We start from the raw sequence: 20623 nt of genomic DNA, 5'->3' as shown, positions 1-20623 counted from the left end.
AAATAGATAAATGCATATAAGGGACCATTAAGAAACAGAAATGAAATCTCCCAATCAAATACCCACTCCCTTCTCCCTCCATACTCTTCCCCCCAAAGGCAATTTTCTTTCTGAGCGTTAGGGGATTTCAAGTCAGAGTGAGCATGAGCCCCAGCTGAGATGATGCTTCTTTTACTTACTTACAGGTTGACCTGGGCCTCTCCTTCAGGGTCTTTCGCTGGCCATGCCTGCAGGGGCTGGATGCCAAAGGACAGAGAGGACCTGGCTTTCCACAGAAGGGCCTGCGCCGTCTGACTCCCGCAGGACCCTTTCGTCAGAGGCTCCATCAGTGGGCCTGGAGGCTGCAGTGCTGTACTGAAGCAGAGGGGTTGGGAGAGGCGCTGAGAATAGAGAAGAGCACGGGCCCAGTGCTGGCCTGCTCTGGCCACTCCTCCCTGGGGGCCAGCCCAGCAGTAACAAGGGGCGAAGACAAGACACTCCCAAGATCCAGGTGCCCCACCTTACTGCACACTGTGACATCACAGCCGCAGAACCATCCAAATCCTATCATATCCCTTAGCGATGACTCTCCAGGCATTGGAGTCGAAGGTACAAGGAGGATGGTGAGTATGTGAACCATCACAGACTTATTTAGAAAAAGGCAGCATCCGCTGAGGAAGGGAAAGCTTGATCTGGAGTACCTGCAGAGGATGGACCTCATGGCCATCAGTGTTTAGTCCAGGAGTGCCTGGTTTATCTCCCAGCTTCCAATTAAAACAGCCAAGAAGAGCCATAAAAAGAGCCTATACTGGCAACAATGCTGTAGACAAAAGGACCAAACTCACATTTCAAGAGTAATGGCATAGAGGAAGTAAGCAGTAACCACTTGTTGAATTAGCAAATGGATGGTTTATGCTAACTGAGAAACTGAGAAATACATTGCTGAAACAAGCCTGTTTCTTTCTCCGGCGACACAGTGAGGAACATGGGAAGGTGATTCTGGGATGAAAGAGGGCAGCTCTGTTAGGAAATGTAGGCACCCTGCTTTTTCTGATTGGAATTATTTTCTGAGTCGGTCAACAGCATTCTTCCCCCAGCTCTACCTCAAGTGACACACAAATAAGCAACGAAAATCCAACTACTTGGAAATGGAAAAATAAAAACCAATCTTAGCTAATGCATGTCAAAAGGGACTCTTTATCCTGTCTTCTCAATAAACGCAGTGATGAGGCAAAAGACAAGAGACTTGGTGGTCTTATTAGTGAGGAAGAGGCCTCTGACAGGGAGCCCCCATCCTGCTACAGGGTTTAGATGCCAAGAGAAGTGACTCCACACAGCCTGGGTGTTTGGAGCCAGATGGGCACTGCCCACTCCCAAGCCACTACAGTGGTACCAATTATAGGCTGCAGGCGTGTTGCAAAAGAAAAAAAGGTCAGTCTTGCCAGGTTTATAAGTGATGACCCAGGTCCCCCCATCACCTTGCCTGGGTCTGAGAACACAAGCTGCATACCTGACTCAGACTGCTGGATAATCTTACCCTAGCTGGCTACAGGCCACTTATCTTGGAAACAACTCGACAGACATGAAAGGCTCAAGCCTTCCACGTATGACAAATGGCAAGGAGGGAAGGTTCTGGTATGTTTGTTGTCAGTTATTCTTTACTCGCTGGTACCTCAAGTCTTCCAAAACCCAGAGTCCTAGGGGTTACAGCTGCCTTAGCAATAAACAAACAAATAATGAAGCAGGGTTCTGGGTGAGAGGCACAGTTTTTCTTTGAACCCTCTATAGATTTTTCTAAATTACAAAAATAACAGCTGTATGCAAAAGATTTACTAAGAAAATGTTCCTTTTTCAATTATGCAAGTTTTATTAAAAAAGGAAAGAGAGTGCTTCTATAAGAAACCGATAAGCGAGTGAAGGAAGCTGGACAGGGAGGTGAGGTTTCATTGTCAGGCAAAGTCCTATGAAGGAACAGCTTCAACTCAAGCGGAGCTGGGCTGTCCCACGTGGTAGCATCGTGCCACATGTGACCACCGAGCAAGGAAATGCAGGCAGGGAAAGCAAGACATATGTGTGTGAAAAACATACTGGACTTCGAAGACTTAGTACAAATAAAAAGGGATGCAGAAATTCTCAATAATTTTTACGTTGAGGACATGTTGAAGATAAAGTGTATGGATTTTAATGTGGCTACTAGAAAATGTAAAATCACATACAGAGCTGGCTTTGCAATCTGCTTGAGGTCGGTTATGCATCAGAGCTGTCTCACCTGCGACGAGGAGCTGAGGGCCCTGGGTCGCGGGGTGGGGGCTGTAAACTCCAGGCACACGGTGCTCTCTGCACAGGTGGGCAGAGCAGCTGCAGTAAGCGCGAGGGTGGCACACCTAGGAAGAGTGGCCACCCAGGTGGGTGTTAGGGCAAAAGTGCACTGAAGAGGGGAGGGGAGAAGATTCCACAGATGGTGAGGGGACCTGATGGTATGCATGACACCCCCACTTCCAATCCCTCACCTCTCCCAGTTCAGTTTGGTATGATTCCCATCACTCCTCTGTCTACATATTTGCAACTTTTATGTGACATATGTACTGAGACTATAATAGCGCTCTGTAACTTGCTCTTCTCTCCAATCCAGTCTTGGATATCTTTGTAAACCAGTAAATACGGATACATCTTTAACATGGAACATTACAGAAGGAGATAACCTCATATGTTGATTATATTCTTTTAATCTTTAAATACTAAGATTGTTTCATTGTTTTAGCATGTTATTGATTATCCCTTTCATCTTTAAAACTATGTTTTAGAAACACTTAAATGCTAGTTCTTTTAAAATTTTTCCACTGTTTAATTTTGTCTTTTTGCTTAACTTTACTCTTTGAGTTTTTGAGTTCTTTTTTTATACTCTCATCTAATTCTTTAGCTTCATTTTCTAACTGTTCAGATGCTGTCTCATCACTGTTAATTTTAATCCTTTTCCTCATTTCTGTTATCTTTTCTAGTCTTAACATTCTAATTTAAAAAAATGTACGTCCCTCTTAATCTTCTAACTTATTTTATCTTTCTTGTCTCACTATTTAAAATATTCAGCAGAGGAAGAACTTCTTGGAAAGATGGCAGAGGAAGTGCTCATCTGCATAACTCCTTGGAACCCATGGAAATAAACAAAAATAGCCCAGTACACAGAAGAAAACCTACGGGAACAAGAGAATGGAGAAACTCCATGCTATAATCCTGAAGATCTGCTGTACAGGCAAGAACATTCTAAAGGCCGACAGTGCCCGATCCAGAGAAATGAGGCCCGGAAGCATGAGCAGCGCTGGGCAGAAGGTGTTTGTTCTTTTTTCTTTTTCATGGCCCCAGCTTTCTAACAAGAAGTGGTGGCCTAATCTGAGGAAAGGCTGAAGGAGAGAAGGAAGAGTATATCTTAAGAGTCATCTGAACCTCTCAAAAGATATTACCCAAGTACATTTGAGCCCACTAAAAGAAGGCCTGTGAATAACGGGGAACCCCACTGACCTAGGCCCTCTTTGAAGGAGCCTATTTGCCCTGAAGTGGGTAGGGGGTGGGGAGCTGAACATTCAAGGGGAGACCTGCCATGGGGTCACATATACCACAGGCACAGGGGACTCTGCAGTCAGGAGGACAGGGTGGGGAGAGAGTAAAACTAGACAGCATGTCCCCACTGCCTCTGTCCCCTTCCCACTTCCCAAGAAACATCAAGGCCAGACCTCCAGCACCACCTCTAAAGAGAAAATTCACCATCACTCAGAGAAGCAGAGGTCAAGGTTAATCTACCCATATTATCAGTAGGTAAATGCAGACCCGGACAGAGGTGCTTTTACCCAAGATGGACATGCAGGAAAAAACTAGCAGAGGACCTGTGAAAAGAGGTTCACAAAAGACAGATGAGAGTATAGATGAGAAGATTTTTTTAAAAATAGAAATCAAAGGAAACATAACAATAGCTTGGTTTTCTCAAAAAAAAAAAAAAAATGAGACAGTAAGAACTCAAAACAAAAGATCAGATAATACCATAGACAGACTTTTCAAGGTTCTAGGATAAAAATCCCAGACTGTGGCAGGAAAAGGGTTGATTCACAGTGTGGAGGTGCTTTCTGGAAGGGGAGTGGGCCTGAAGGGGAGGAAATGAGGGCGCCTGTGAGCGAATCTCCTGCACAGGGGCTGTGTATGTGTGTGCTTTCTTCTTGGACTGGGGATGGTCCTCAGATGCACACAGTTCAGTCTTCTCCCCTGTGACCCGCAAGCCCTCAGGACGACTCAAGCATCTGTGTCATGAGTCTAAAGGGATTACTGTTGCTGTTCAGCCACTCAGTTGTGTCCGACTCTTTGCGACCCCATGGACTGCAGCCTGCCAGGCTTCCCTTCACCATCTCCCGGATCTTGCTCAAACTCATACCCATTGAGTCGATGATGCCATCCAACACAACTGTGGCACGAGTGCTGTCTCATACACTGGGAGTAGACCCCTGAAGGCAGCAACATGGCATACAAGGTAACAGGGTCTCAGTTCTGGCTCCTTCCACAGGGCTGACAGCTCCCTTGGTGCAGGCTGCATGGGTCCCTGAGCTGCACCCATAATTCCACAAGGAACATGGGAAACTTCTGGAAGCCACACATACTCCTTTGGGTTCTATTTTACTTATTTTTTTCTTCTTTTTTTGATCTGAGCCATTTTTAAAGTCTTTATTGAATTTGTTACAATATTGTTTCTGTTTCATGTCCTGGGTTTTTGGCCAGGAAGCTACCGGATCTTAGCACTCTGACCAGGCATCGGACCAGAGATTGAAACTGCCTCACTCACATTGGAAGGCGAAGTCTTACCCACTGGACTGCCTGGGAAGTCCTTCCCTTACGTTCTTGATCTTGTATCTTATTTCCCGTTCAGATTGTTGGTTGAAAATGACCTTAAACCAAGCACAAGTCTTCATTCTTGCTTATCGGAAAACCATGATCAACTTCTGGGGTCTGAGCTGGCTCAGCAGCCACAGGAGCAGTAACCCCCGAGGAGCTGGGGGCAGCAAGGAGACTTCTACCCTGAAGGAAAGTGCCTCCTCCCACACAGTCACTCCCCATCCTGCCACTTTTTCCTCTGCAGCTCTCAGTGCCCTGGGAGTCATCCCAGATACTGGTACCCTGTCTACTTGCCACCCCGCCCCCACTAAATGTTAGCTCCGTGAGAACAGGGCCTCATCTGCCTTGTTCATGGTGTACCCTGAGTGCCTAGCACAGAGAAGGGCTCGAAAAATACATGTTGAATGAATATGTGGCTATGTGAAAATGTCGAAAAAACACATGGAACGAGTTCATTTGGAATAGAGAGACTTCACAGGGCTGTTTTGGCTCTTTTTGAATGAGGTCACTGGTGGCCCCAGTCAGAGTGCTGTGGGACCTGCTCTATTTCTTTATCCATCTCTGACAGGCAGCTGGTCCGTGAGGACTGTGACAAGTGCAGGGAGCAAAAGCAATCCATCTGCCAGGCATCAACCAGGCCTGATGTATGGCACTGATGCTAGGAAAGGCTTAATGCCTGGCAGCACTTCTAAAGGCACTTTTCTCTCTGGTCATAAAATGTGAGACAGGAATTTATGTCCTAGCTTTCATTTGTATTAAAACTATGGAATCACTGACATTTAACGGTTGGAAAGTCATCTGAGGCTTAATTTCCCAGTTTTACCTCCTCGCTCACTAAGACAGCTCCAAGACTGGCGTGCCAGCTACGCAGCAGCACACCAGTGTATGCTAACCAACTTTGGATCAGTGTGTCTTATTTATGTTTGCTGTGATTGAAGAAAGATGCTATCAGTGGCAGATACTTCAGAACAACTTGCGAAAGTTGGAAGACTGAGACGTAATTTCCTAACCTGCTTGGCAGTTTAGGGTTCTGGATGTGATTTAGAGTCCACACTCTAAATCAGAGGCACTCATGAGAGACTGACTGGGAACAGAGCTGGGCAGATGAAGGGAGCGGACACAGGGCACCAGCTTGCTTTGGGAGATCATGACAGAGCTGTTGTGGTCCTGGAGTCAGCAGCGCCTTGATTCTCTGGCTTTCTGAGGGAGCAGAGGCAGCTTTGGGGATCAAAGCCAAGTTGATTCTGCTGCTGGCTTCAGTGGCAGCTGCTTCTTCGTGGATCAGCTACTTGTTATGTAGTGGCAGCCTCCCTGATCATCATGGAGCACAGTGGTTCTGGGGACAGGAGTTGTGCCTGGGAGCTCAGACTAGAGTCTACTCTCCGGCCCTGCCAACAGTCTGTAAGCACTTAATTTCCTGTATTGCTATTAAATCTCATTCTGCTTCTACCAGATGGAATGGGTTCTGTTGTCTGCAACAGATTACTGACCAATAGGCCTTATATAGTGATGTCTGTCTCACTGGGTTTTGAGCTTAATAGTTCATGTGACCCTGTGCAGAGTGCAGAGTATGCACAGTCTTCAGGTGGGAGCAGTGGTATAATCTCCAGTGGGCAAGAAAAAGAGACTGTGTACTCTGAAGGGAAAACATAGGCCTTTGGTCTTGAGAGTGTAAAAGAGAGCTTGCTCACAGCACTAGGTCTTTCTGCTCCAATCAGCAAAGAGCTGCTAAAGGGCAACTGAAAGAACACACGCTAACTGTGGATGCTTCTAAGGTCACTGCTATGCTGGAGCACTGACTCTGTGACCATTACTCCCAACCTGCTTTATGCTGTCTTCAGCCTTTTCCAGGGGTGTCACCAAAAGCTGCTGGATCCAGAAGTGTGCCGAAATCACAGAAGAGTTGAGAAATGCCAGTATAACCTATGGGCTTGCTTCTCAGGCTCCCCAGGCGTCATTAGTGATAAAGAACCCACCTGCCAATGCAGGAGACATAAGAGGAAAGTTCCATCCCTGGGTCAGGAAGATCCCCTGGAGAAGGGAATGGCAATCCATTCCATTATTCTTGCCTGGAGAATCCCATGGACAGAGAAGCCTGGCGGGCTATAGTCCAGGGAGTCGCAAAGAGTTGGAAATGGCTGCAGCAACTGAGCACACAGACAGGCTAACGTACAGATGGTTTAATGTCTCCATAATAAAAACGTTACGCTTCTCAAGGTCATCATGTTAGTTTAGGGCGCACTGGCCGCTGGCCTCGTGTACAGAGTCCAGTCTGTCTTATCACCCCCTGTGCCTGCTGTGATTTTAGGTCTACCCTGGGGTCATGCACAGAGAGGGGTCATTCCTTGTTCATGTTCAGTCCAGTCAGTTCAGTCGCTCAGTCGTGTCTGACTCTCCGCGACCCCATGAACCGCAGCACACCAGGCCTTCCTGTCCATCACCAACTCGTAGAGCTTACCCAAACTCATGTCCATCGAGTCAGTGATGCTATCCAACCATCTCATCCTCTGTCGTCCCCTCTCCTTCTGCCCTCAGTCTTTCCCAGCATCAGGGTCTTTTCCAATGAGTCAACTCTTCGCATGAGGTGGCCAAAGTATTGGAGCTTTAGCTTCAATATCAGTCCTTCCAATGAACACCCAGGACTGATCTCCTTTAAGATGGACTGGCTGGACCTCTTTGCAGTCCAAGGGACTCTCAAGAGTCTTCTCCAACACCACAGTTCAAAAGCATCAGTTCTTTGGTGCTCAGCTTTCTTCATAATCCAATTCTCACATCCATACATAATACATTCTTTCAAATGTGAGAGGGCAGCTATTATGTCCTCTGTGAATTTTCTCTTTTTCAAGTAAAACACACCCCCCCGCCCCCCGCCAACTGAAATCTTTTTTTCTTTACTGGATCATTCCCACCAGACATAAATATCTTTATTAAACAAAAGCAGAACACACCAAAAAAACAAAGTTTTCAATTCACACCCCCTCTGGCCCTGCAAAGAGCTGACTGGGTTCATTGTTTCCAGTTCTGTCCTTTCATTGTCTCTTGAAGCCAGTCCAGTGCGACTTTCATCCTCACTGTTCTAAAGGAGCAGTTCTTGTCAAAGGCCACCTGTGACCCACATGATGCTAAGCCAATGGTCAATTCTTGGCTCTTCATTGGATGACCCAGCAGCAACATCTGACACAGGAAAATCATAACCTCTTTCTGTTTTTTAAAACTGTTTTACACTAATTTCCTCCCTCCCCCAAATTAAATTAGATCATGTATCCATGCTACACAGTGGTTTCACATGTAAGTCTCAAAATCTAACTTTTATTTGGGACTTATATAGACAGTTAAACTAAGTCCATCAAATCAGAATCATCCTTTTCACTAATAAAGTTTGTTTACTGATTCCCTTTTCCTAAAATCTCCTGGTATTCCACACAGTTTTCTCACAATGTTTTTACCTTTCCCTATTTCACTGTGATTCATAATCACATTAAAGAACAAAACAAAAACCTTGATGCATTCTTTCAAACCTTTCCTACCTGAGGGTCCACATCTACACTGTCCAATAAGGCATGCACGTGGCTCTTGAGCACTTAAAATGTGGCCGCTCTGATCTAAAATGCTAAAGCATAAAATACACACCAGATTTCAAACACAGTACTGAAAAGAAAAGGAAATTACCTTAATTATTTTTAATAATGCTGCTGCTGTTGCTGCTAAGTCACTTCAGTCGTGTCCGACTCTGTGTGACCCCATAGACAGCAGCCCACCAGGCTCCCCTGTCCCTGGGATTCTCCAGGCAAGAATACTGGAGTGGGTTGCCATTTCCTTCTCCTTTTAATAATGAGTATATGTTAAAATGGTAATATCTGGGGTATATTGAGTTAAATCAAATAAGTTACTAAAATTAATTTTATTATTTTTTTACCTTTTAAAATATGGGTACTACTGGACTTCCCTGGTGGTACAGTAGATAAGAGTCTGCCTACCAAGGCGGGGGACATAAATTCAATCCCTGGTCCAGGAAGATTCCACACGCTGCTGCTGCTGCTGCTGCGTCGCTTCAGTCGTGTCCGACTCTTAGCGACCCCAAGGACTGCAGCCCACCAGGCTTCTCCATCCATGGGATTTTCCAGGAAAGAGTACTGGAGTGGGGTGCCTTTGCCTTCTCTGAAGACTCTGCATACTGAGGAGCAATGAAGCCCTCGAGCCACAACTACTGAAGCCTGTGCACCTAGAGTCCGTGCTCCACAACAAGAGAAGACACCTCGATGAGAAGACCACGCACCGCAACGAAGAGGAGCCCCTGCTTGCCATAACCAGAGACAGTCCTTGCACAAGCAACAAAAAAATCCAGTGCAGCCATAAATAAACACAAGTAAAATCTGGCTACTAGAAAATTTTAAATTCCATATGTAATTTTATATACTTACTATTACTAGAAGGCACTTTTATTCCTTTTCACTAAATAACCATGAACATCCTAGTTATCTTTCCAAGTCAGAATGCAGATCAGTATCAATCTTTTTAACAGATGATTAGTATTGTACTGAAACATTCATGACGGATTTTCTTTTCTTCCCCGCACTTTTACAAGCAATCCTACAGCAAACAGCCTTCTACATACACCTCCTTGGGCAGTCACACCTCATTGCTAACTCATATTTGCTTCCTGTCCTCTAAGATCCTGGCTCTAGAGACAACCAGATGTGTGGTTTATACTTTACATCTCTAAACTTGCGTGCTGCTTTAGAATTTTTTTTCTCTAGGAAAACCAGCAGTGACCCTCACTGTACAGGCCAAATCTCCTAATTTTCCTATTGCACTGTTTGTCAGACTTCATCTCTGTTCAGATCTTCAGCTCTGGAAACCAGACAACCAAATATGATTTCTCATATTAACCCTCCAAAGCAAAACTAATTTGACTATTGTTTTCCTCCAAGAAAGGAAGCTGGTTTATATTAACTTAAACTCTTTAGTGAATAATAAAAGTTGTTTTTTCTCTTCTCTTAGGGGAACAGACACAATATGAAAATTAATTTTCGTCTGTTGGCCCTAAGAGCTCATTATGTCAACCCTATACAAGACAGCTCTTAATAGCCTTTCCCAGGAAGACTGCTGTTTTTCCAAAAGAAAATTGACAGTGGCAGATTTATTTGTGATTAAATACTTAAGGGACTGACATAAACAAAAAGAATAATGACATAGTATAGAGGAACAAAGGCTGTGAAAACAACCCACATTAAAATGCTTGTTTATAAAACTACCTGGAAAAAAAAGTTTTCCTGAAAATTTTTTTTAAAAATCTAAGAGTCAGGAGAAACATAAGGAAGAAGAAAAGGAGGCAAGCAAATGCATAATGGATAATTGTTCTTTTCTGATTCTGTCTTGGCCTAGAAAGCCATCTTCAGGAATAAGAAAGCATTTGTCTTGGCATCAAATTTGTTCTCACAAGGCGTGGGCTCTTTGCATTACTAATAAGGAAGTCACTCTGTAGGAAGCAGTATTTGGGAAAGTGAAAAATATGTTTTCTATTTGTAATTCAGAATCTTCTGTCTATGTAGGGCTCTTCTCTCACTGTGGCTAAACTTAGTAAGCATAATTTAACCACTCAACTAAGGTAGTCTTTTACAATGAGTATTTAAAAAATGCAGAAATCCCCATTCGGTGACTCTAGGGTGACATCTGGGAATCTGTAATTTGGAAAGCTTTCCAAATTTAATTGCACTTTTCTTTTGGAGGGGGACACCCATCCAGTATCCATTCCCCTTCTTCTGATGATAGCGGTGTGGTTCTTCCTTTGGGCAATCACTTCTTCGTGGTCTCTGTGAAGTAATCTAACCCCCCACCCCACCCTGCCCAGTTCTGGCTTGGGCACATGACCCAGGCCCAGACAATTAGCATGTTTTATCCCCTCTGGTCAAAATGATTGGTTCACAGATGAGCACAGAGTACCCAAGAGATCCAATGAATGTAAAGCCTGGGGCGTGTTCTAGAACCAGTGAGAAGGAGGTCTTATAATATCTTTCTGCTGGAATTGTTCATTGATAGAAAGTAAGCCTGGAATCATTCATTTTCTTTGTCTCCAGAAGGAAAGACTTTGAGAATCAAGTCAATCCAGAAAATGAAAAAAGACTCCTGATGACATTATATGAGTACCTGGTTCTATTCTTTCCTAAAGCTTGGTCTGGGCTTCCCACGTGGTGCCAGTGGTAAAGAATATGCCTGCCAATGCAGGAGATGCAAAAGACATGGGTTCAATCCCTGGGTTGGGAAGACCCTCTGGAGAACGGAATGACAACCCACTCCATTATTCTTGTATGTAAAATCCCACGGACAGAGGAGTCTTGCAGGCTACAGTCCATGGCGTCGCAAAGAATCGGACCCTATTGAGCAACTAACACTTTCACTTTTTAAAGTTTGGTCTTCCCCAGCATTTTGCAGTTTAATGAGCGGATGATTCTCCTCTGCTTGCCATCCATAGCCTTTGATAATCTCAAAATAACCTGAACGAGCGCTCAGGCACTAACTGGAAAAAGTGTGATGTGTTACCAGTCCCGCCTGCAGCTGAAGGACAACTGCCCAACGGCGATTATAACTGAGAGGCCAGGTGTACGAATCGCTTGGCCACAATCCAAGCCACCAGTTTTCACCTGGGATCAGAGCCATAGGCATTGCTGCTGCAAGTGGCAATGAAAGCAGAATTATTAATATAAATGATGGGTGGTAAGTACAGGGAGGCAAGCTTTGACTTCACTATTAGGGAAAGATAATAGAGCTGCCCAATAACAAATGCAGTTGTGGGCTCCCTGATCTTAGACGTAACAAGCAGAAGTTGCATGACCAGCTACAAGGGGTTCTGTAGAAAAGATTTCTGTTATTATCCTAGAGGAGTGGTTTTTAAATATGTCCTTGGACCAGCAATAGGGGCATTACTTGTGAGCTTGTTACAAATCCATCCACAGATCCACCCTCACCCAGAGAATCAGAATCTCAAGGGAGGATGGGGGAGGGGCAGGAAACTGTGTTAAGAAGCCCTCTCTATACAGTCAGCAAAAACAAGACTGGGAGCGGACTGTGGCTCAGATCATGAACTCCTTACTGCCAAATGCAGACTTAAATTGAAGAAACTGGGAAAACCACTAGACCATTCAGGTATGACCTAAATCAAATCCCTTACGATTATACAGTGAAAGTGAGAAATATATTTAAGGGACTAGATCTGAAGACAGAGTGCCTGATGAACTATGGACAGAAGTCCGTGACATTGTACAGGAGACAGGGATCAAGACCATCCCCAAGGAAAAGAAATGCAAAAAAGCAAAATGGCTGCCTGAGGAGGCCTTACAAATAGCTGTGAAAAGAAGAGAAGTGAAAAGCAAAGGAGAAAAGGAAAGATATTCCCATTTGAATATAGAGTTCCAAAGAATAGTAAGGAGAGATAAGAAAGCCTTCCTCAGCGATCAATGCAAAGAAATAGAGGAAGACAATAGAATGGGAAAGATTAGAGGTCTGTTCAAGAAAATTAGAGATACCAAAGGACCATTTCATGCAAAGATGGGCATAATAAAGGACAGAAACGGTATGGACCTGACAGAAGCAGAAAATATTAAGAAGAGGTGGCAAGAATACACAGAAGAACTGTACAAAAAAGATTTTCAGGACCCAGATAATCATGATGATGTGATCACTCACCTAGAGCCAGACATCCTAGAATGTGAAGTCAAGTGGGCCTTAGGAAGCATCACTACAAACAAAGCTAGTGGAGGTGATGGAATTCCAGTTGAGCTATTTCATATCCTGAAAGATGATGCTGTGAAAGTGCTGCACTCAATATGCCAGCAAATTTGGAAAACTCAGCAGTGGCCACAGGACTGGAAAAGGTCCGTTTTCACTCCAATCCCAAAGAAAGGCAATGCCAAAGAATGCTCAAATTACCACACATCTGCACTCATCTCACACGCTAGTAAAATATTCAAAATTCTCGAAGCTAGGCTTCAACAATACGTGAACTGTGAACTTCCAGATGTTCAAGCTGGTTTTAGAAAAGGCAGAGGAACCAGAGATCAAATTGCCAACATCTGCTGGATCATCGAGAAAGCAAGAGAGTTCCAGAAAAACGTCTATTTCTGCTTTATTCACTATGCCAAAGCCTTTGACTACGTAGTTCACAATAAACTGTGGAAAATTCTGAAAGAGATGGGAATACCAGACCACCTGACCTGCCTCTTGAGAAATCTGTATGCAGGTCAGGAAGCAACAGTTAGAACTGGACATGGATCAACAGACTGGTTCCAAATAGGAAAAGGAGTACGTCAAAGCTGTATATTGTCACCATGCTTATTTAACTTATATGCAGAGTACATCTTGAGAAACACTGGGCTGGAAGAATCACAAGTTGGAATTAAGATTGCCAGGAGAAATATCAATAACCTCAGATATGCAGAGGACACCACCCTTATGGCAGAAAGTGAAGAAGAACTAAAGAACTTCTTGATGAAAGTGAAAGAGAAGAGTGAAAAAGTTGGCTTAAAGCTCAACATTAAGAAAACTAAGATCATGGCATCCAGCCCCATCACTTCATGGCAAATAGATGGGGAAACAGTGGCAGACTTCATTTTTGGGGGCTCAAAATCACTGCAGATGGTGACTGCAGCCATGAAATTAAAAGACACTTACTCCTTGGAAGGAAAGTTATGACCAACCTAGACAGCATATTAAAAAGCAGAGACATTACTTTGCCAACAAAGGTCCATCTAGTCAAGGCCATGGTTTTTCCAGTAGTCATGTATGGATGTGAAAGTTGGACTATAAAGAAAGCTGAGTGCCGAAGAATTGATGCTTTTGAACTGTGGTGTTAGAGAAGACTCTTGAGAGTCCCTTGGACTGCAAGGAGATCCAACCAGTCCATCCTAAAGGAGATCAGTCCTGAGTGTTCATTGAAAGGACTGATGTTGAAGCTAAAACTTCAATACTTTGGCCACCTGATGCAAAGAACTGACTCATTGGAAAAGACTTTACTGATGGTGGGAAAGATTAAAGGCGGGAGGAGAAGGGGATGACAGAGGATGAGATGGTTGGATGGCATCACTGACTCAATGGACATGAATTTGGGTAAACTCCGGGAGTTGGTGATAGACAAGGAGGTGCTGCAGTCCAAGGGGTTTCAAAGAGTCAGACATGCCTGAGTGACTGAACTGAACTCAACCTGGGCTTCCCTGATGGTCCAGGGGTTAAGTATCCACCTGCAGGTGACACTGGTTCAAGCTGAAGATTCCACATGCTACAGAGCTGCTAAGCCTGTGCATCACAGCTTGTGAGCCCGTGCTCTAAAGCCTATGCTTCACAAGAGAAGCCCCAGAATGACACGCTTGTGCAACTCAACTAGAGAGCACCCCCCCACCCACCACAACTAGAGAAAGCCAGAGCACAGCAACAAAGGCCCAGCACAGTCAATAAATACATGATTTTTCTTTTAAAACAGAAAATAATCCTTCCTGGGGATTCTCATTTATGTCAGGTTTGAGAACCGTGATATCAGACTTGAGAGCACTGATTCTCAAACAGTTTCCTAAGCCTCCATTCCCAGAGATTCTGACTGAGTAAGTTCGGGGCTGAGCTTGGGAACTTGCATTTCTAACAAATTCCGAGATAATGCTGATGCTGCTGGTCCAGGGACCACACTTTTGAGAACCACTATTTGAGAGGGTGACCCAAGGGATGTCTGAAGTTCCGTTCAGTGTTGAGATTCTCTGATCTTGAGGATTGACACTGCAAATCCAGTCCTACTGCACGACCCTGTTAACGCTTTGGTTCATGTGTGGTTTGGCTCCATGCAATGTTGCAACCAAAATGACACAGCTCAGCAACAGAAGAGTACTTTAAAATAACTCAGGTTCATCACTAAGTCACAAAAGATAACAGATGTATTTCTTAAAATATAACTTAGAGCAACAAAAACCATAGGGAAACCTATTAGCCACCCTCAGACAAAGTAGGTGTTTTTGTACCTCTTACAGGTCAACACTTCCTAAAGATTTTTATTTAGGCAGTCCTAACCAGTGTCAAACATGACTGAGTGACTGAACTGAACTGAACTGAACCAGTGCCCTGTGGACCTACTGTCCTTTGCCTCAGTCCCTCTCTTCCTAAATTTACTGCTTCAAAAACTGCAAAAATGCTGGGCAGGACCTTGGTCTGAGGTCAGGGGAGGAGGAAAAACTGAACAGGCAAAGCAAGAATTTTAATGAGGCATGGGAAGGAAAAGGTTGAGAATTTTCACGTAGATGTTAATCATTTTTGTCTATAACAGTTATGATTTAGTCATGCTTTGTGCCAGACACTGTTTTTAGCACTTTGCATAAATCAGTTCACTTAAAGCTCACATCAATATTGTGAGAGCGGTGTTAACTGTCATTACACAATTGAGTTAACCGAGGCTCAGAGGGGTTAAGCAACTTGTCCACGGTCACACACAAAACAAGTGAGACGTTAGAAACCTGAACCTGGGTCTGTGTGGCTCTCAAGTCCTTGTCTTGAACACTGCCTGATAAGCCTTCCTACCAAATGAGGACAAACACATCTAGGGCAAGCGGCTTCGCAGCACTGGGTTTCCCAGCTAGTCTTCCTCACTGCCACCTGCTCGGAGCCCTCACGCCTGGGCCCCTCCTCACTCCTTTATATCCATTATGAGCTGTGTCTGCCCACCAGTTATTGACGCTGATACGGAAGAGTCAGCAAAGACAGCTGCCAGCTTGAAAGTAATGCCTTTTTTGCATGATGCCACCAAGATGAATGAGCAAATACGGTTAAACCAGATTCTGAAAGGCCCTAAACACGAGGCATCGGCATTTAAACTTGACACAACAGGAAATGAGAAGTAGTAGAGGACTTTGGAGTAGGGAAGGCTAACTTGCAACACACTCTGTTTGGTTAAGACGTTTCACAGGTGATTCTTCTGTTGGATCTGAAGTCCACGATGTCAGTCCAGTACAAGACTGCTCTTCACAGTCTCACTTAAAAGTAAGATGATTTGGATTATTGCATTAAAGAGGTAATTTTTGTTTGTTTGTTTTTAAAATTTTTAGTGTTGTGTTGGTTCCTGCCGTCCAGCCATGCGAATCAGCCATAGTCATAGAGCATACCCCTCCCTCCCTAGCCTCCCCCCGCCATCCCATCCCTCCAGCTCATCACTGCACAGCGCCAGGCTGGGCTCCCTGTGCTACATAGCAACTCTTCACCAGCGATTCATCTTACACCTGAGAGTGTATTTATGTTGATGCTACTTTCTCCATTCGTCCTCCTCTCTCCTTCCCTCACTGTGTTCACAAGTCTATTCTCTACATCTGCGTCCCCATTGGTGGTGGTTTAGTCACTAAGTCATGTCTGACTCTTGCGACCCCATGGACTGTAGCCCGCCAGGCTCCTCTGTCCACGGGGATTCTCCAGGCAAGAATACTGGAGTGGGTTGCCATTTCCCCATTCCTTCCCTGCAAATAGGTTTTATCAATACCATTTTTCTAGATTCCATATATATGCATTAATATACTATAGTTGTTTTTCTCATTAAAGAGGTAATTTTTTCTTAAAGCAAAAAAAGCAGCTGGAGAAACTGTAGATGAACCTTTAACTGTTTTAATGCAGGGAAGCCTTTGGTAACTAAAATAAACAGGATGAATAAATTAATAGATTTGACTAAACTTAAAAAAATAATAGTCTGTCTAAAAACATTGTAAAGAAAGTTAGAAGGCAAATAATGAATGGTAAAAATACTTGCTACATATTTGACCAAAAAATTAATTCCCTTAATAAATAAAAAGTACTTCAATAGGAAAGGATAAATATTCCCAAGGAAAAATGGACAATGTGCATGATATGCATTTCATTTGAAAAAAAAATACAGATTATGAGTTAATGTGAGAAAAAAGTTTCATCTCACTACTAAATGTGGGAATTCAAGTTAAAATAAGATACCACTTTGGCAAATATTTATAAATAATAATGCCTTATAAATAACACCTAGCATTTGAAGATGAAAAAAAAAAACACAGGCATGTTTATATGCTCTTGGGAGAACTGTAAACTGCCACAACTTTCCAGCATTTTGGCCTTATGTTTCAGAGCCTTTAAAACGTTCATTTTCTTGGGTACAATAATCTCCATCACTGCTATGAATTTCTCTGAAGATGATAACCTCTTACAGACTCACACACAGACAAATGCATGTGAATTCAATGTGTCTTTAGTACAAGTGAAAAACTGATAATAAACTGCATGTACAATAATAAAGCGTGGCTTAAACACATTGTCCTCCAACAAACAAATTATTTTTATAATCAGAAAAATGGTAATCATTATTTCTAAAGTTTATATGATAATCTCATGGAGTGTTAAATAGAGGGAAAAACCTCTGGAGGCTGTGAAGTCATTTAGTCTTTCAGGTATAAGGTCATGAAGACAAAGGAGGAGTAAAAGTAAGACTACAGAGGAAGAGAGAAATTTTCTAAATCAGTGCTGTCCAACATTGGAAACATTAGTCATAGGTGGCTATTTAAATGGACTCCCTGGTGGTTCAGATGGTAAAGAATCTGCCTGCAATGCGGGAGACCCAGGTTCAGTCCCTGGGTTGGGAAGATCCCCTGGAGAAGGAAATGGCAGCCCACTCCTGTATTCTTGCCTGGGAAATCCCATAGGCAAACGAGTTTAAAGTGAAATAAAATTTCAAATTCATTTCCTTAGTTGGATTAGCCATATTTCAAGTACTCAATAGCCACAGGTGGTCAGTAGCCACGAAATCAGACTGCACAGATTACAGAATGCCTCCATCATCACAGAAAGTTCTATTGGACAGAGCCGCTCTGAACATTCTACCGCGGGCCTGGATCCAGCTTTTGACTCATCTCTTCAGCCTCATTTCTTGGTACACTTCCCATCCTTCGTGCTCCAACAAGAGTGTAAGCATCAGAGGGCAAAAACCATACCTGCCTGGCGCTCAGGGAGAGGTACTATCCCGGTAATTATCCACAGTGATGTGTGGAGCAGCAGATCAATGTGTAGATTGCTGAGACAGCACAGAGCTCAGCCTGGGGTTCAGGGAAGACTTCCCAGAGGAGGTGGGGAAGGCATTACCCAAAGACTAAAGAAAAGACTATTTATTCTAAGAGCATGGTATGAGTCAAGGCACAGATGAGAGACAGCACAGCGGGAAGAATCACCAGCTGGTGAGGCATTTATTTATTCAACAGATAGTAAACGTCTGTGATGGGCTAGGCTTGAGCCAGGCTCTGACAACAAAGCAGTGAACAGCTACAGCCCCTGTTCTCAGGAGGTTGACACTCTCATCTAGTATTGTGGGAGCACCAAGCGTGAGGTGAGGTGCCCAAGAGCCTGGCATCTCATATTCAGGGTCCTGTTTGTTTCTTTATCCTAGCTTTTCTGCCACAGTGAGGGCCAGAGTCCCAGTTTCTTTCTTTCTCCCTTGCCTCTGCCCCAGTCCCGATGGCGGCCCTGGGGCATGGAGAACTCCCAGGAGTGGGGACGGGGTTAAGGGCATGGGAAGGTCAGTGGGCGGTGTGGTAAGGTTCTTCCAGCAGACAGCGAGGATGTGGATTCAAGAGGTGGAAGAGGGACTTCCCTGGTGGTCCAGTAGCTAAGACTCCATGCTGCCAATCCAAGGGCACCGGGGGTTCGATCCCTGGTCCAGGGACTAGATTCCAACATGCTACAACTAAAGACAGAAGATCCTGCTTGTCGCAACTAACACCAGGTGCAGCCACGGGGGGGAATTTTTTTGTTTAAAAAGAGAGAGGTGGAAGAATAAAGACAGAAAAGTGTAGTTGGGGGTGGGGGGCTGCTAGAGTATTCTAGAAGTGACCAGGGACTGAAAAATGGGAGGGCCCACTTCGGCGACGTCGGAGCGGGAGAGAAGACACTCCAAGTTAAGAAGATGCCCTCCGAGGGCAGGAATCTAGCCGGGCAGACGGAGCGCCACCGAGGCCGGCGGGGGAGGGTGTGTCAGCGGGGCAAGGTTCCAGAGAGAAGGACCCGAACACCTCAGACGAGTTCCCCAGGGACGCGGGCGAGAGGGGCAGGGCAGCCCTGGCAGAGGAAAGACGTCGGCGGGTCAGGGGGTCGGCACGTCGTGGGGCCAACGGCCACGATGGGCGGGGCTGAGGCAGCAGGTGTGCTTACCTGCGGGGCCAGGCGGGGAGGCTGGAGCTGGCCCGGGTCCTGGGGCGGCGCAGAGGGACTCCCGCGGGGGAGGGAGACCTTCCTCCCTTAGACGTTAGGGGGGCTATTTCCCGACCTCGTCCTTGAGCATTTACAAGAGGCGGACAGGGCAATTCTCCACAGCCCGAAATCTGTCTAGAGCCAACGGCTTTGCTCGGGGCCTGCCAAGGGACCGACGCTTTTGGGGGCGTCTCGTCGGGTTGGGATTCTCGTCAGGCTCTTCTCTGAGGCGACTCCCTCCTGCACCTGCCACTCGGGCGGCCCAGCCGCCCCCCCTCGATTCCCGGCCGCGGGGCTCAGGCTCCTTGCCGGATTCCCCTCAACCCCCGCAGAGACCCCTCCTCGCGCCGCGGCCTCGCGGCCCTCGGTCCCCTCAGACCGCCACCCCCCACGTGGCTGGCTCCCCACTTCCGCCCCTCCCGGCCGCACCCCTCCCGGACCGCTGTACCTGGGGCTATCGAAGCTGCACCCCCTGCGCCGCAGCGCCGCCCTCTTCTGCCGCAGGAGCGCAGCGGCCGCCCCGCCGGGCTCCGGCTCCATCGCCCCGGGCGGGGGCCGCGGGCTCGGGCGCACTCGGGTGGGCTCGGGCCTCGGCGGGGCTCGGCGGGCCGCTCGGCTAGCGCGCCGCAGCCCACGCCCCGCCCCGCGTGCCTCAGCCCGGCCTAGGCCCCGCCCCGGCTCCGCCCCCAACTTCAGTCCAGCCCGCTCCGCGCCGCTCGATGGGGGTGTCTAGGCCCCGCCCAACCCCGCCCCGAGCAGGAGCCCCAGCCCACTCAGCGCCTGTCTGCAGGGTCCAGGCCCACCCCAGCTCCGCCCCGAGCTCCAGCCACGCACCTCCCACACAGAATCCCGCGCGGTTCCCGAGGCAGGCTGTCAGCACCTCCTCTAGGCCCACAAGCCCAAGATGCCACCCCTTCCCCAGCTCCGTACGGTCCGTGGCCCCACTGCTCCCGCTCGGTGGCCCTCAGCACAGACCCAGGCCCCACACACCTACCTTCCCACTACTGAGCTCTTGGTCGAGGCCTGTGCCCTCACCCCCAAGGATCGGCTCCTTAGAGTCTTCCCTCCACGTCTGAGTATCTCTCGGCTCTTTCTAATGTATCGCCGTCCCCCCTGGGGGCCGCCTTTCCCCGTGTCCCACCCATAGGCAAGGCCTTGCCTTTTCTCTTCCAGCACCCCCCGCCCCCACCTCCAAACCCACCTCCCCAGCCCCGGACTGAGATCTCCCAGTCTTAGGGCCCGTCTCAACCCAGCCCTAAGGCCCCGCCCACAGCCCCGCCTCTGCAAGTGGCCCCGCCTACTCCCCCTCAACTCCGCGGGTACCCAGGTCCTGGCTGGCTGGCTACATTTATGGGTACCAAATCGAAGCTAAATAGGAATTCTACCTTACTGTCTGCGTTAGCTTGCGGATCTCGCCATCCATCAAAAAAAAAGAAAAAAAGAAAAAAAGGAGTACTGCTGTCTCCAGGTGGCGTTTTTGATGCCTGCCTGCCTGCTTGTCACAGTGAGGCCGAGGGACTGGAGTTGTGCAGGCTACCAGTTGCGGGCTCAAGTC

The 20623-nt window shown here is 46.3% G+C and overlaps 1 protein-coding gene and 1 long non-coding RNA gene across 6 annotated transcripts in view; both read right to left on the bottom strand.

The window, feature by feature from the left end:
• GARNL3 (GTPase activating Rap/RanGAP domain like 3) overlaps positions 1-20210 on the bottom strand; it is a 157378-nt gene extending 137168 nt beyond the window's left edge. Inside the window, exons 1-2 of one of the 5 annotated variants that reach the window (XM_020874724.2) lie at positions 20063-20210; positions 184-354 (exon numbers count right to left, since the gene is read on the bottom strand). In XM_020874724.2, the coding sequence (XP_020730383.2) occupies positions 184-326 (143 nt within the window). In that variant the 5' untranslated portion in view covers positions 327-354; positions 20063-20210. Of the gene's footprint in view, positions 1-183; positions 355-19516; positions 19715-20062 lie in introns of those variants that run through there. The other 4 variants (XM_070453072.1, XM_020874723.2, XM_070453070.1 and 1 more) reach the window with 4 other exon arrangements.
• On the bottom strand, positions 18038-19434 carry LOC139030550 (uncharacterized). Its single transcript, XR_011482894.1, has 2 exons — positions 19030-19434; positions 18038-18565 (listed from the first exon to the last, which is right to left on the bottom strand). It is a non-coding gene; the product is annotated as an uncharacterized lncRNA (long non-coding RNA).
• Positions 20211-20623: the final 413 nt, after the last annotated feature.

The sequence above is a fragment of the Odocoileus virginianus genome, chromosome 2 (assembly GCF_023699985.2).
Source record: "Odocoileus virginianus isolate 20LAN1187 ecotype Illinois chromosome 2, Ovbor_1.2, whole genome shotgun sequence".
NCBI lineage: Eukaryota > Metazoa > Chordata > Mammalia > Artiodactyla > Cervidae > Odocoileus > Odocoileus virginianus.
Note: the sequence above shows the minus strand (reverse complement) of the source record. Positions and strands in the feature narration are given on the sequence as shown.